The sequence below is a fragment of the Neomonachus schauinslandi genome, chromosome 12 (genome assembly GCF_002201575.2).
Source record: "Neomonachus schauinslandi chromosome 12, ASM220157v2, whole genome shotgun sequence".
Classification (NCBI taxonomy): Eukaryota; Metazoa; Chordata; class Mammalia; order Carnivora; family Phocidae; genus Neomonachus; species Neomonachus schauinslandi.
This window is the reverse complement of record NC_058414.1, coordinates 79,516,777-79,534,460: the sequence shown is the minus strand read 5'-3', so window position 1 is coordinate 79,534,460 and position 17,684 is coordinate 79,516,777. Positions and strand designations below refer to the sequence as shown.

The 17,684-nt window shown below is 32.7% G+C and overlaps 1 protein-coding gene across 1 annotated transcript in view; it reads left to right on the top strand.

The window, feature by feature from the left end:
• The window catches only part of POT1 (protection of telomeres 1), a 53,875-nt gene that overhangs the window by 22,230 nt on the left and 13,961 nt on the right, over positions 1-17,684 (top strand). Inside the window, exons 6-11 of the mRNA XM_044919982.1 lie at positions 1,326-1,481; positions 6,596-6,765; positions 7,838-7,926; positions 11,768-11,824; positions 13,876-14,032; positions 16,275-16,480. Coding sequence (XP_044775917.1) covers positions 1,326-1,481; positions 6,596-6,765; positions 7,838-7,926; positions 11,768-11,824; positions 13,876-14,032; positions 16,275-16,480 — 835 coding nt within the window. The remainder of the gene's footprint in view (positions 1-1,325; positions 1,482-6,595; positions 6,766-7,837; positions 7,927-11,767; positions 11,825-13,875; positions 14,033-16,274; positions 16,481-17,684) is intronic.

The window sequence follows — 17,684 nt, the reverse complement described above, 5'->3', positions numbered from 1 at the left end:
TATTATGAAATTACAGTAATTAAGATTATAGTAAGACTGATCAATGGAAAAGATTAGGAACCTCAGAATCAGTCTTACACTGTGCATATAATATATTCATGATAAAAATAACGTTGTCATTTCAAATTGATGAAGACAGATTGTTAAATGGTGATTGTTATCTATTTGGAAAAAGGAATCAGATCTATATATAATATACAAATTCCTAACAGATTAAGTATTGATACAAAATTATAAAAGTTCCAGAATTTATTAAAAAAAAAAACAAACCTGAGTTGTAAGTGATTAAAACTGAAGCATAAAAATAATGTAGCAACACTCTACTCTCTCAGCTCCTCCCCCAAAAGACTGGTAGATTCGTGTATAAAGCTATTTTAAAGTCACAAAAACAGTATACATGAAATGAAGGAACAAATTCCAAGTGGAGAAAAACCTTTGGGACATATAACTATTCCCAAAGTGTTTGTTCTGGTTCTTTGAATAATCTAGGCAACAGTGAGTGACCCAAACTCAGTGATTGTTTATTTGAAACCTGGCATAGTCACCAACATTATTAAATACTGCCTCTGTAAACTGACCCTGGCAGACAGCCTCTCTGTAGAAATGCAGTGTTTTCTGTTCATTGAGCCTGTTTCTCTTGTCCAGCCAAATTTCTTACATACAGAGGCATTCTTACCTCATGCCAGACGTCTTTTGTCATGCCCTTTTATAGCAAAGCATAGCCATCTCTTAAAAGCCTAGGCACAGCACAGGCTAGCTCACATGTTGAGGATGGTATGGTGCATACTTCCTCGTACTATGCCCGCTTATCTCAAGGTAGCTTACATAGCAATCCAATATATCTTTTCCTTTTCCAGCACCCATGATTTTCATTCATTTGTATTCCTTATCTTAGTGAATTCTAACATAAACAGAATGTTCCTATCTGTACTTTTAAAGGCCTTTTCCAAATTAGAACAAAGTGAACAAATGAGCAAAGTTTAGAATACATTCCTAAAAGTTAGGGATTTATACTTAAGAAAATTAGCAAATATAGTCATAGGAGTTTATATATAAGATGGTAAAAAAGATAAAGTAAATTCAACAATATGTTAGTACTTTCTTCTAGGTAGTGTGAATTTTTTTCTTCTTTACATTTTCTACATGTCCTATATCTATGTAGTCCTTTTATAATCAGAATATACGCCATGTTTAAAGCTTAGCAGATATTTGGGGGAATACGTTTAATTACTTTTAAGTTATATTACCAGCAGATAGAACTCTTGTAAAAGTCTCTACAGTTACACAGAAAGATCATTAAACTTCATTCTACCCTATTATGGCAGGTATGGGATGGCACCAGGACCCCATTCCCATCTTGGAGAGTATTAATACAAGACCTTGTACTTGAAGGAGATTTAAGTCATATCCATCGGCTGCAGAATCTGACAGTAGACATTTTAGTCTATGATAATCATGTTCAAGTGGCAAAATCTCTGAAGGTGATGTTGAGTAGCAAATGTTGTTCTTTTTTTTGTTTTTATAAATGTGGGGTAAATCATATTTATAGATGATATTTGAGGTCGAGAAATTAACTCCAAATTTATTTTCTCTTTAATCTTTAATTTGTAAAATATATTGAAAATAAGTTATTAGAAAAAAAACTCAATTATTAGAAGATGCGTTAAGTTATAGTGGTTTGAACAACTTTTTAAATAAAATTAAAGAACATTTCCTGAATATTTTAAAGCTGTACACAATTTTATTGTAAAAATAGTAAGGAAAAATTTTATTGTATGAAGTATAAAATATTTGTAAGCTTAAATGTTAAGCTTTATTAATTAATTTTTCAAAATCTAGCCTACAACTTTGTACTCATTAATTTAAGAAATTGTTAATCCACTTCTTAATATATATCATAAATTGTGTGTGTACTGTACAGTTTATCAGAATTTGCTCACTGCTTTTGAGTTTTTAGGTACAAGTCCAGATATGACACTTCTTGATTATTAATATTGGGAATATTTTATTTATTCTTTTAATTCTTTTATTTGCAGGTATCTTTTGTAGCAACAAGTGGCATCATTAATAATAGCAATAATAAGAGTAACATTTGTTAAGCACATCATATGTATTTAGTACTACCCTGTGCAGTTAGTATTGTCGCCATTCCTATTTTACAAATGAGAAAACTGAGCAGTCGCAGGTTAAGCCCAAGATTTCATGGCTACTTGGGTGAAGCCAGTATTTGAATCTAGTGTTTGTTTCCACAACCAGTCCTTTTAAGCAGTATAAAGAAATTATTTTCTTTATTGCAAATAGCTTCCATCCTACCTTTAGGGAGTTATACAGCCTACTTACAGAAAGTTATATGGCCTACTTATAGGAAGAAAATAGTAAAAGTGAATTGCAGTTGTTTTAGATCTGAATTTTATGTCCAGTTTCCCTTTGTAAAATAAATGTTCTTGGAGAGGGGAATAGTTCCTCACACACACAAATAAGCCTGCCCAACTCAAATTGATAAATTAAAGTCAGGGTCCAGGAAGGTGATAACTGAACTTTCTTGTCCTTTATGTGTGTGTGTACATGGTTTCATACCTAACATACCAAGAGAAAATTGACTGTTGAAGATACATTTTTGATGCTTTTCCCTGATTTTCTCTACATTGATTACTTTATTTCGAAAATAAATGTAATGATAAAGCCAATTCAGAGTCTTTTTTAAATACAGATAGATTTTTGGGGCACCTGGGTGGCTCAGTGGGTTAAGCATCTGCCTTCAGCTCAGGTCATGACCTCAGCGGGGTCCCTGCCTCTCCCTTTCCCTTTGCCTTCCCCCTTCTTGACTGCTCTCTTTCTCTCTCTGTCTCAAGTAAAATAAATAAAATCGTAAAAAAAAATACAGATAGAGTTCTTATGAATGAAAAAGATTTATGTTTTATTTTAGATTCTACTTTAACAATTTAATTCCCCTCCCTTTATGCTGCTTTTATAGGTCTTTCTGTTCCCCCTTGCTTGTCCTGATTCCCTTGTCCAAGTCCTGAACAACACCTAGCACAGTACTTTCCTTTTACTAAGGATGAAGTAAATAATATCTACTAGTGAATGAGTGAATCAATGAGGGCTGTGAATTTGATTTTTTTCAGCTCCCTTTTTGTCTGCTTTATCTCACCCACTAGAGGGTGCTCTGAGCACACATGACTAAGAAAATATAGGGCACTTAATGTTTTTCTGAAGATATCATAACATTGTATTATTTATCTGCAATAGAAAATATTGCAGAAATGCAGAAAAAAATGCCGCAAATGCAGAAATGTCTATCTGCCCCAAATGCAGGAAAGATATTTCTCATAATAGAAAAATGAAAAGGATTTTCTCTGTATAAGTAATGTAACTGTAGGCTTTTATTTAATGTATATTGGCATCCCATTTTATTTGTTCTAAGACAACCTCTGTACCATTTGATATTAAGAAATCCCCAGAGTCCAGTAACATTAATACAAACGAATTCTTATCAGCACTTGAAGACAGCTGTTTGAAATTGCATTTTTATACTGAAATACGTGGAACAGATTTTTATTGTATAAGAACAGGAAAGATTTTTTTAATAAAGAGAATAATTAAGGCAATCTTAAAGTATAATTGGCTTTTATATACATTTTACAATTGAAATCATTCTTAACATTTTTCCTCAATTTTGCTTTTTAAGTGTTACACAAGCACTCATGCATAAACCCACATATACATGGGTACACACAGACATTTTGAACTTTTTGTCTAGAAATTAAAGCAGTGTATTTCCAATCATCAGTCTTATCCTGACACAATTTAAAAATAATTAAAAGTATATATAGTCATAATAATGTTTTGGCCTTCAGTGACCCAAGAGCTGTAGTTTGACTCGTTATTTTCAGACATACACAGGTAATTAAAAACATTAAAGGGAATTTCTTGATAGCTTGTAAGGAAGATTAAAATTATTTCTAAAGGGATAATAATTTCTTAATAGCCATATTTGCTTTGCTTTATTTTTGATGTTTACTGAAATGGGTTTTTATCACAGTTTTTGAAAGTATATTTTTTATAATTTTGGCTTTGACTCCCTCACTTGTATGTTTAGTATCTTATCCCATTACTCACAAGACTAAGCAATATGTGTCTATTATAGTAGAACATCTGGCACATTTCATAGTATATTTAGCAAGCTTAAAAAAAGAAACAATGCTGCCTCCAGAAGGAATTTCTGGAAATAACATTTGTCATCTTGATAAACTATATAAATAAATTCTTTCTTGGTCTTTATTGTTTTGTTATGAAAGACAGTAGTAGAAAAGTTAGTATAATAAATACCCATGTGCCTATTATCTAAATTTAACATTTTTAAATGTTTTACCACACTAATTTCAGGTACTTTTAATTTTTAGGACATAAATCTCTACATACTGAATCTTCTTTGTACCTCTGCTCATTCTTATTTTTTGCTCCCTAGTATCTTCTTTCTATTTATCCTAGTATGTAGGTATGTACACCCATCTTTATTATGCTTTTATTTTATGTATTTATCTCTGAAAAATGTATGTGGTATATATATTATTCTGTAATTTGCTTTCTTTCTTTGAAATTATATTTTTAAGATATATCCATGTTCATATATGTATCTGCATTAACATCACAGGGTCTTAATTATTATAGCTTTATTTTTATTTTTTATAGCTTTATTTTTAAATGATATTCTGTAGATCAAGCAAGTCCTCCCCCCCTCCCCTCCCAGTTTAGTCTTCAAACTTGACTTGCTATTCACGTTCATATACATTTTCAGGTCAGCTTTTCAAATTCCATAAAAGACACTAGGGATTTTGTTTGAAATTACACTGAATTTAAAGATTAATTTGGGGGGATTACTATCTTTATAATGTTGAAGTTTTTCATTTATGAATATGATATCTTTCTCCATGTGTTCAGGCCTTTAAAAAATTTTTTTTTGTATCTGTACAAGAGATACAGATCTCTTTGTATCTAGAGGGAGGTGGTTTTTAAATTTTGTGTTTTTTTTAAGTAAACTCTTCCCTCAAAGTGGGGCTGGAACTCATGACCCAGAGATAAGAGTCAGATGCTGTACTGGCTAAGCCAGCCACGCACCCCCATGTGTTTAGGTCTTCTTTAAGGGCTTTGTATATACATGAACTGTGCTAGTGTATTCCCTACATTTAAAAAGAATCACAGAATGATAAACATTCAGAAAGAGTGAGATAACAGTGAATAGAAATAGAGTCGGTTTTTTCTTCCAATATCTTACTTTGGAGACCATGAAGAAAATCAGTTTTGTCTTCTTTTCTTTTTTAGAAATTTCTGTTTTCCTTCTCTGACTCTTTTTACCCTGCACCCCTGCCGTGTTATAGATGTCAGTGGAAGAGGTCAGAGGAAAAAAGACCTAAATTCCTCCCTCCTCCTCACAAAAACGTTATTGGGAGGAAAAAGGTTATATAGCTTCTTCTTTTGAGTAGGTGTCAATTTCTTTGATAAACATTCTACATCTATCATTTTAAGTCTTCTACGTTAAAAGGATATCAAATACTCTATAATTAAAGCCGTTTTTAAGATTAAACAAGACATCTAAATTATAGAACATTTAGTTCAGAATTATAATTGGTTTAATCTTGTATTTGAACTCATAAAATGTGTTTCACATTATAGTGTACAGACACAGCGCTTATTACAAAAGTTTTCTTTCCATAAAACTTGTGGAATAGGAGAATATTTTAATATTACACTAAAAAAATTTCTAGTAGTCTCATAATGAGAGTATTTTAGCAATCATTTAATTAAGTCTTTTTTAAAAAGATTTTATTTATTTATTTGAGAGAGAGAGAGACAAAGATAGTGACAGAGAGCATGAGTGAGACGAGTGAGCACGAGCGAGACGAGTAAGCATGAATGGGGAGGAGAGGGAGAAGCAGGCTCCCCACCAAGTAGGGAGCCCAATGAGGGCCTTGATCCCAGGACCCTGGGATCATGACCTGAGCCAAAGGCAGATGCTTAACCTACTGAACCACCCAGGCACCCCAAATCTTACCTTAAAGTACCTAAAACAAGTTATCTTCAGAAACCTCAGACAGTTTTCCAAATCAAATAGAGGGCTTAAGTTTGAGTTTGATTTAGGTAATGGGTTTCTTAACTACTTCCATTTTATCAGTGCTAAGACTCAATCTTACTTTATGCTTTAATATCTCTGACATGGAAATATGTCTTCCATTTGAAAAAAAATATATAGATGGATACATATATATGTGCATATATACATGCACTTACATATTATATGTAGATGTATGTACATGGGTATATGTAAACATACATATATACATGCATACACACACATCCATGTACATTTATATGTATACACACGTGTGCACACACACACAAAAACACATGTTTTGGTTTTGATATAGTGTCCTTTGGGCTGATGCCCAGTACACACCAGTAAAACATACCAGGATCCTTTCTGATTAGTCAGCACCCCTAATTGTTGGTCTTATGCCCTATATTGCTTAAGTATTTTATGTATCAGAAATTGTTTGATTTTTTTTCATTTTCTAAATAATAAATAATATATTTTTAGGTTGGAAGTTTTCTTAGAATTTATAGCCTCCATACCAAACTTCAGTCAGTGAATTCAGAGAACCAAGCAACATTGTTAGCTCTAGAGTTTCATCTCCATGGGGGTACCAGTTACGGCCGGGGAATCAGAGTCTTGCCAGAAAGTAACTCTGATGTGGATCAACTGAAAAAGTAAGCAAATTATATGCCTATTTAGAAATTGTAAATAAGGTATTAATTAAGCTGATTTCCAAGATACTATTGTTCTGGACTGGGGTGGATGGATCCCGTAAGCTCTTTGTAATTGATCCTCATAACCTGTGCCAACTATCCATTTGTTTAAATAGATGAAGCAAATGAAACAAATCAAGCGACTGTAGGTTCAAATAGCTAAATAGTAGCAGAGCTGGGGATGTGGTCTAAGGTTTCCAGTAGTTGTGCACTTACATCTACTCTGTGCTTGTGCTCTCCTTCCACCATTTGGCACATTTCCCAAGTACACCAACAAACAGTTGAACCTGGAGTTTAGCTAGAGTTTGGAAAACTTGATACATATCTAGAATTCCAAACATACTTAATCCTGAAAAAATATCTCTTTAAAGTGCCTATGACTGATAAAATAGGTAACAGAAGTGTTTTGGAGTATCATATTTTAAAAACTTTTAGATGTGCCCAGAAAGTGAATAGTAAGTCCTGCTACATAGGCAGTTCTCTTTTTTGTGAAGTATCTCCAGGGCTCACTGTGTACAGAAACTTTTTCGCCAGTAATCTAAAGAAAAATAAATCTTCTGCGTATCTTCAAAGAGCTCTAGAAAATAAACCCATTCAGTAAGTTGAAATGAAATAAGATTTTTACGTTTTAATATATTGAAATCAGCATGACTTTTAAAACCAATTAAATAAGCTATTTTAATAATCTTGTATCAGTTTTCTTTATTCCTCATATTGCCTTATATAGAGCATAGTATTTCATTTTGGACTGGAATGAGATTGTTCTGACAGAATGCCATCATTAAATTCCCAGTTTATTTTTGTTTGCAGCATTTCACTGTCCTACTGTTTTACTCATATCTTTCTAGAATCTGGTTTTTTTTAATTTGGGGTACCTTAGAACCCCCAGACCTCACCTGAGGAGAGCCATTACACACACACATAATTTTTACACAATTTCAGTGATTTCTTGGTTTCTAAGGATAGAACTAAACTGATCATCCTGACTTTGTTTTGTGCAATTAGATTTGAAATTATATTCTTTCAATTATAGGGTTTTAGAATCTGCCGATTTGACAGCCAATCAGTGTTTTGATGGTATATGTCATTCAGAGCACGAGGACAGCTTTCGGACTCTTTCAAGTAAGGACAATTTTTAATGTTAACAGTTTAGTCTTTGCTAACTGAAATGGCTTTATCAGTATTAGTTCTCTTTTTTAATATCTTCCCATCTCTGCCTCTCCTTTTTTGTTAAATCCATATTCATTGTAAAGGAACAGGCTAAATCTATATCTGTGTCCTATGTAAAGGTAAACATTATTTCTCCCTGAATTGTATAATTGCATTTTCAAATTGGAATGGTAGGGATTACTTGATTTGTGATATATGTAGTATTTATGTATGTATGTTTACATTGTGTGTATATATGTATACGTGTGTATGTGTGTATATTCATTAAAATTCTGTATTTCCTAGGCAACCACTTTGCTTGTCAGTTTCTAAAATGAACAATGGTTGTTTTTGTTGCTTTATTTCAAAGAGCTAGATTATTTTTTGATCATACATATTTTAGAAATACACCTGGTTCCCAGTCTTTATCAAGTTCATCAAGTTCCTAGTTACAAGATCTTAAACACTTAGTTCTGTATTTATATTATTGCCTGCCTGAATAGGTGACTATTGAAATCTAAATTTAAATCTTACAGATTTTCTCCTTTACCATTTTGCTTTAATATCTAATGGTACTTTCTGGGGCCTAGAATCTATGTTATGTTTTTATCCCATATTTATTTTTTCAATGTAACTCCTTCCTTTATGATACAAGCTATTTTAAGAGTATTTTCTCTTTCTATACCAGTAATGATAAGCATTAAAATTAACATGTATTGCTTGGTTTAGGTACTAAGTGCCTAATCCTAACAGCACTCCTTTGAGGTTGAAATTATTTTGTCCCTTTTACAGAAAGGAAACTGAGGCTTTGAGTGATAGGGGTCATGTAATTCGCCCAGGGTTACTTAGCTATTAACTAAGAGCAAAGTCAGTCAGATTCAAGTACAGCTTATTTGATTATTATTTTTTTTTTTACATATTTTAAGTTTATTTCTTTATTCTCTCTGCCTTAAAACTCTCCACATTTCCTAGCACCTTGGTGATGGCATTTTAGCCTGATCTGTGATTACTTAAACTACCATTAGCAGGTCAATTTACTTCAATTTTTGACAGTCATTTGTGGACAGCTTAATTTGTAATTATACTTTTTGAAATCTCTTTTCTCCTTTTACAAAGATTTTTAAATTGTTTTTAAATTATAAAGTTAATACATGTCATAATATCAAGTTACACAGCTTCCCCATGCCCTTGTGCCCACTCCTGAGGTAATGTTAAGTTTAGTGTGGTTTCTTCAACACTTTCATGTTTATACAAATATATATACCTGTACATAGACAGACCTGACTTTCCCCTCTGTTTAAAATATTTATCAAAATGGAGCACTTGTGTGCCTCAGTTGGTTGAGCGTCCAACTCTTGATTTCAGCTCAGGCCTTGATCTCAGGGTTGTGAGTTCAAGCCCTGCGTTGGGCTCCATGCTGGGCATGGAGCCTACTTAAATTTAAAAAAATGGGACCATACTATACAGTTGCTTTCTTTATCAGTGGATCATAGACCTTTTTATGGGCTAATCCATGTTACTCAAACTCATTCTTCTAATAGTGCACAGTATTTTATAATGTGACTCTAACATTATAAATCCAGCTATTTTCCATTTGATAGACATTCAGGTTGTTTCCAGTTGTTTGCTCTTAACAAATAATGCTTTAAAAACCATCCTTGAACAATTGTATATTCCTGCTTTTCTTTCTCTAAAATAAACTCCTAAAAGAGGGGTTGATAAATCAAAGCGTAAGCACATCTTTTATTTTAATAGCTGCTGTCAGATTATATGACAGAATGTCATAGGATTCATATGCAAATAGCAGTGTAGGAAAATGTCCTTTCCTCACACTCTCAGTGGTATTGGAGGTTACCGCTATATGTAAATTTTGACAGTTTGGCAGATATAAGGTGATATCTTATTTAGTTTCCCTGAGTACTTGGAAACCTGAAAATATTATATATTTATCAACCCTTTTTACTTCCTCTTTTTTGAATTGTCTGTTCTTACCCTTTACCTGATTTTCTGCTGGATTTTTTAACCTTTCTTTTTTTTTTTATCAGTTTGTGGGAGACCATGTATATATTTTACACTGATTTTCTTTTTATTTGACTGCTTTTATTGCCATTGTTTTCATTTAATGCAGAATGGCTGATATTAAGTAATCAGATTCATTGAAATTATACTTTGCCAGCTTAAGTTGTCCATTCAGGTTCTCTTGTTATGGATTCTTATGCCATTTATTAGTGATGTTGGGGAAGAAGGACAGTTTCATATGTTTGTATATGATGCCACATAAAATAAATTATAAAAACATACTGTACTACTATATGTAATAGAATGTAAGCTAAAGTAATTGCAAAATATGGATACTTTTTTAGTCTCAAATTCTTCATTTTAGAAAGCACCATTAAAACTTATTACTGTATTCACTACTTCTGCTTTCTTGTTAAAGTAAAATCCTATGTTAAGTGTTCATCAAGTCATCCTATTCAGTTTAGTAAGTTTATTATCTTATCTACTTCTCCCTTTGTTTCGTTCACAATGTGTTTTTTCCAAAATAATAAAAATTTTCAAACATACAGAAAAATTGAAACAGTTGTATAGTGAACACTCATATACCTACTACCTGGATTCTCTTTGCTCTGTCATATACTCTCTCTGTCTTTTACTCCATCAGCCCATCTTATATTTTGATATATTTCAAAGTAAGTTGCAGACATAAATACACCTCCTAAACACTTCAGAATGAATATCATTAACTAGAATTCAATATTTGTTGAGGATTTTTTAAATTTTTGGTGTAAAGTTATATGCAGTGAAATGGACAAGTTAAGTGTACCATTCCATGTGCTTTGGCTAATATATAAACCCGTGTAACTTAGATCCCTTTAAAAACCTAAAACATCATGCTTGTTGAAGGAGGTTCCCTCATGCTCCTTCCCAGCCAGTCCTGACCTCCACTCCAGCCCCATAAATTCTGATTTTTTTTGCACCATAGATAATTGTGCCTCTTCCAGAACTTCAAATAAATGGAATAATATATTATGTACTCTTTTACGTACTATATGTTTGTGAAATTCATCCATATTGCATGTATTAGTAGTTCCTTTTTAATTCCTAGTAGTATGGTATGAGGTAGACATTTTTTTCAATATGAATTTCTAGTCATTGAAGCACCATTAGTTTCCTTTCTGTAAGATGACTTGGGTGTTGGTCAAAAACCAAGTGGGTATAAATGTGGATTTATTTCTGGGCTTTCCAGCCAGAAATACTTAGTAGTATGGTGTGAAGTAAGCATTTTGTTTCCTCATACTAATTTCCAGTTGTTGCAGTACCAGAGTTTTGCTCTCCCTTTGGATTGCTTTGCCGCCTTTATCAAAAATGAAATGCAGGTTTATTTCTAGGCTTTTTTTGTAATTCTCTTGATAGGTTTGTCAGTCTTTATGCCAGTATCATATTGCCTTGATTATTATAGCTTTATAGTAAGTCTTGAAGTCAGGTAGTATAAATCCTCCAGTTTTGTTCCTTTTTCAGGATCATATTTTATATTCTAGGTTCTTCACGTATTCACTTAAGTGATAGAATCTCTTGTCTTTTTCTGCAATAAAGCCTCCTCAATTTTGATTAGGATTGTATTGAATTTACAGATCAATTTGGGGAGAATTGATGTCTTAACAGTTTTGAGCCTTCCAGTCCGTGAGCATAGTAAATTTTACTCTTATTTGGATTTTCTTCAGTTCCAGTCAGCAATGTTTTATAGTTTTCAATGCCACATGGGATTTTTAATGGATTTTAAAACTGTATAATTCTTCTTCCCTTCTTCCTGTAGGCTCTGGATCAGTATCACTATATGAGGTAGAAAGATGTCAGCAACTATCAGCTACAAGTAAGACCATGTTTCATTTTTGAAATGTGGGTATAATAGTGTGCATAATAAAGTCTGTTGTTACCAACTGATTTGTTCCTATCTAATTTTGAGAGCAGATATCCATGAGAGCAAAAATATATCCCTTTTTATATTTTATTTCCCTCCCTCATCCTAAGTGGCTTATATAAAATGGAACCCAGAAAGATACATGTTTTTACATTGACTATATAATTAAGTCACATATATGTAAGATTTATAAAACATATTCTATTTAACAGTGCAATGGGGCTTATTTTGAGAACATAAAATATCTTATATGACATAATTTTTATCTGTTCATGCTGTGCCCTTAGCTGTGTGCCCATAAAGGCGCTCCTTACAATATACCCCAAAACTTTAATGTTAGCAGTGATAGTAAATCTGTCAGATGCCCTCTTTCTGTTACTTCAGCTCAGATAAAAAAATTTAAGAACAAATATTTTTAAGCACAAGTCTATTAAATGAAATTCTGTAATATACTCTTAAAAAATATGAGTTTCTCATTATTTGAGAAATAACATAATTATGAAATGGGAGAAAGCTCAAAGAAAGAAGCTTGTGGTGGTGTTATTGGAATAGGAAGTGTCAGTGTGTACTCATGGTTTTATACACAGATACAGAAGTCGATGCAAATAGGTCTTTGTATATATGTATTCATTCAAATACATATTCATATAGGTGCATGTGTGTAAGTATAGGGTATGAACACGTGTGCATATATACCCTATCTCTGTCCAGTTAAAGGGCTTTGAAATAATGGCACGGCCCAGTAGCAATGAAGGCACCTGGTGCACAAATCTTGGCTTATAAATAATACTCCCCCTTAAAAGGAGTCAGGGCTGCTTATAGAAATAGCAGCAGACTCCAGGATTGGAACAGGAGAATTATGAGTCTGGAACATCTTGTGCCAGAAGGTAAAGAAGTTCTCAGTTAATAATGGACCATGTCAAATTTGATACAATATGAGCATTAAAATAAAAAATACTAGCGATGGAATAAAACTGAATAAAGTAGTAATCCATTGGTCCATGTGGGTAGTAAATAAAAGAACAAATGAATGAATAAATAAATGAGATTAAATGGAAAGCTCTTAGTTACAATAGAAAGATGACTAGTAAATGTAAAAGGAATGATGAAGTTAGGGAAGAAAATCATTTTGCAACCATGATAGTAATAATTGATTTAGTTGTAAATCATCAGTAGATCCTAAACTATCAGGATCCTAAATATTTACTGAGGAGTGGGATATTTATATTTCTCCAAGTACTTTCTTATTATAAAGGGGAAAATAATAAATTTATAGTGGAGAGATCTGTTGAGTACCACCATAACCAACTGAGCAAAGTTACCATTCCCAGGAGTGAAAACACTGATAAAATATATACCTCTTAATACGATACAGAGAAGGACAATTGTATCACTTATTGTATAGCATACTGCCAAAAATGCATGGTCTGTATCTGATCATGAGCAGAACCAGACACACCCAAATAAATGGCCTCTACTTCTCAAATATTATCAATGTCATTAAAGATAAAGAAAAGCTGAGGGACCGTTCTACATTAAAGGAGTCCAAAGAGACAGGAAAAATAATTGCAATACATGGTTCAGGATTGGATTCTGGACCTGAAAATAAAATTCTGAATAAGAACATTATAAGGGGGGGACAGATGGAGAAATTTGAATAATGTCTGTTGATTCAATGATAATTTTACATCAGTATTATAGGTTCTGAAGTTGGAAATTGCACTGTAATAGGACAATGAAATTTCTTGTGAAATACACACTGAGATATTTAGGGATAGAGGAGCATGATATCTGGAAATTATTCTCAAATGATTCATATATATGAATCTGTAAGGAGATACATATGGAGAGAGAGCTAAAGACATGATGATGATAAATGTGGCAAAATATTAACAAAGCTGACAATATAACTTTAAATAATTCAATTCTGTATCTGGTTTGGGGAGTTTATATTATGAATATTCTTGTTCTTGTAGATTATTCTAATTAAAAATTCTTTTTAGTACTTACAGATCATCAATATTTGGAGAAAACCCCAATATGTGCTATTTTGAAACAAAACGCTCCTCAACAGTATCGTATTCGAGCAAAATTAAGGTCATATAAGCCGAGAATACTCTTTCAGTCTGTTAAACTTCATTGTCCTAAATGTCATGCACTGTAAGTATTTTCCATAATAAAATGGAAGTTTCTATTTCATAATGTTTATGAATATACATTTTCATATATATCAGTTTAAGTCCTGGCAGTGAGTAAATTATGACTTTGTGTATTGTATTTTGAAACAGTGGTAACTTTTTTTTGTTTTTTTTTTTGTTTTATTATGTTAATCACCATACATTACATCATTAATTTTTGATGTAGTGTTCCATGATTCATTGTTTGCGTATAACACCCAGTGCTCCAGTGGTAACGTTTTTAAGAGAAAATACTAAAATCTTAGTAAATCGTTCTGATATTTCTTAGTAATGATAAGTAGGTGCTTTTTTGCAATCTGAAATTCAATTTAGTAGCTCTGATACATGCAAACAAATAATAAACTATAAAAATATTTGAGGAGGGACGCCTGGGTGGCTCAGTCTGTTAAGTGTCTGCCTTCGGCTCAGGTCATGATCTCAGGGTCTTGGGATCGAGTCCTATGTTGGGCTCTCTGCTCAGCGGGGGTGTCTGCTTCTCCCTCTCTCTCTCTCTGCGCTCTCTCTCTCTCTCAAGTAAATAAATAAAATCTTAAAATATATATATATATTTGCGGAGACTTTCTCTTCACAAAAAAACTTAAAAATAAACCTTTAATAACTAAAATTTTTAAACAGAATTCTGCTTAGATGAAATTTTTTTTTTTTTAAGATTTTATTTATTCATTTGAGAGAGAGAGAGGCAGAGAGAGCACACACAGGGGGAGAGGGAGAAGCAGACGCCCCGCTGAGCTGGGAGCCCGATGTGGGGCTCGATCCCACGACCTGGAGATCACGACCTGAGCCGATCGCAGATGCCTAACCATCTGAACCACCCAGGTGCCCCTGGATGAAATTTCTAAGTAAGTGATAGAGAAAGCCTTGTTGGCAATACTTCTGTCTTATAATATGTTAAATATAATTTAAATTTTTATTAATCATTGAGAATTCTCAGTGCATCGGACTTTATTCCAAACATCAATTATTATATATATAAATAAATTTATAAGACATTAGAATGAATATGTACTTATTAGCTCAAGACATTCTGAAATTATTTTTAATCTCTTTTCCTTTTTTTATACAATTTGTCTTTCCTCTAAATATATAATGTGTAAATAAAGTACATTTCCATTTTATTTTATTTTATTTTATTTTATTTTTTTAAAGATTTTATTTATTTATTCATGAGAGACAGAGAGAGAGAGAGAGAAGCAGGCTCCCAAGGAGCAGGGAGCCCGATGTGGGACTCGATCCCAGGACGCTGGGATCATGACCTGAGCCGAAGGCAGACGCTTAACCATCTGAGCCACCCAGGCGCCCAGTACATTTCCATTTTAAAGTACTTACTTGTGTGTGCACATCTGTGTGTACACTAATACTAATGTATGTATATTTTCCCCTCCAAAATCTAAGTATGGTACTGTTTGTAGAGATTTTTGATCATCAAACCTTAAATAAAATGGGGGACCATCTGCTACCCATTTGAGCTAAAATGGTAGTTGGAATTAAAATATAAAGACAGATATCAGGTACTTGCTGAAGTATTATTAAATTACAGTTTGTCAAATTCTCTAAAGTCATATAGCTTTGCCAAACAAAGCCATCCTCTCTGAGCATTTTTTTAAACAAATAAAATCATCTCAGAAGGGTTAAGAGGTGTTACCTAAAGTTACACCAGCTGGTTGGGGACAGAACCAGGATAAGGACATAGACCTTTTGATTCCAGATCATGCCATTTCTATTGCATACATACTTTACCAGGTGACTTTTTAAAATTATTATTCTAAGTTAAAAGTAATCAAAGAGAATGTTGATTTGTAAAGTAGGTCCCCTATGAAAGGGGAATTACTTATAAGTGGTGGTAAGTGGATATTGAATGGGCAGCTGTCTTTTTTTCCCCCACAGAGAAGTTTAACATTCTATACAAGAGGAGAATTAATTGGTGCTAGAAATAGTTATAAGATCCTTGGTATCACAAAACCAGATAAGGAAATTCCTGGCAGTTAATGTAATTATGGTATGGGTCTACTTAGTCATGAAGTATCATCAAATACCTTTTTTGTTGAATAAGAGTCATTTAATCTGCAAAGTGAACTATCTCCATATTTTAAAATAAGTAGCTGGCTCATCAGCATATAAACAATTTTTTTAAATTGGATAATTTGTTAAATTTGATTTTCTAAGCTTATACCAATTGTTTTGTATTTCATTGTCAATGATTTTAGGCAAGAAGTTCCACATGAGGGTGATTTGGATACAGTTTTACAAGAGGGTGCAAGTAAAACCCCAGATATCAAACTACAAAATACATCATTATATGATTCGAAAATGTGGACCACTACAGATCAAGGAGAACGAAAAGTTGCTGTTCATTTTGTAAAAAATAATGGTATTCTTCCACTTTCAAATGACTGTCTGATTTTGATAGAAGGTAAAGTATTTTAGTTACTGTTTTACTAGAATACAGCTTTTGCTTATGTCTTTCTCTGATTAATGATTGTTAAATATATTTTAGGGGCAACCTAGGACATATAAAGTCAAAATGTTATTTTAACTTGCGTAAAATGGAATATATTATATGTAACGGGTAGATTTAAATATATACATATACACATACATAAATTAATCTGAATGACATTTTGAAGTTATACATTGAACTCAAGTGTTTGCATTTGTCCACCTTTTTGGATATAATCTTAATGAGATTCAAGCTCATTGTGGAGCTGAGTATTAATCAAGAGGATGCTTGTTAGGTACAGTTGCTGCTGTTTTGGCCTCTGGATGTCACTGTTGTTCCATAAAAGTAGAATGAAAGTCATCTATTGATATGTAAGTCAAGGAAGGGACCCTTGAAACAAGTGGAGATAACTCGACATATGTCTTAAAAGAATGAAACGGAGTCATATTTATTTTTGCATTTCCTTTCCACTTTTGTCTAATTTTAATCTGATGTTTATCACATATATATACCACATATTTTTTCCCATGCCAAATTTAAAGTTTCATTATTTTCCTTGAGACTTTTCTTCCTTGAGAACATTCCATAATAAAAGTAGAACATCATCTTTAATTTGCAGAGAAAATGAATATTGTGTATTCATGAACACACATGAATATTACCATTGGTATTATTTTCATGAACATCTTTTATTTTAACATATTTATGGTTTACCAGAAATGATTTTCATTTCTATGTATTTAATTACAATAATCCTATTCAGCTAGTACTATTATAAGCTGTTTTTTATACATGAGAAAACTGAATCATAGAGAAGTTGTAGGTCTTTCCCAGTACAGGTAGAAGTGGAACTGAATTGTTCCCTGTTTTTTTTTGACATAGTAACTCTACAGTGAACTTTATCTTCCCTCTGGATGAAGTGTAGTTAGGGGGGCACAAGGAATTAAGTAAATGTTGCCCAATTACTTTCCAATAAAGCTGTCATAGTATTCATATGCTTTAGTAGCATATGAGATTATCTGTTCCCCCAACCTCATCATCATATACTAGCACTTAAGAAAATTTGTCCACCTTGGTGAGTGAAATGTGGTATCTTATTCCCTTAGCAATATTTTAATCTCTACCAGGAAATAGATATAAAAACAAAACACACAGACACATGCACACACAAAAAATG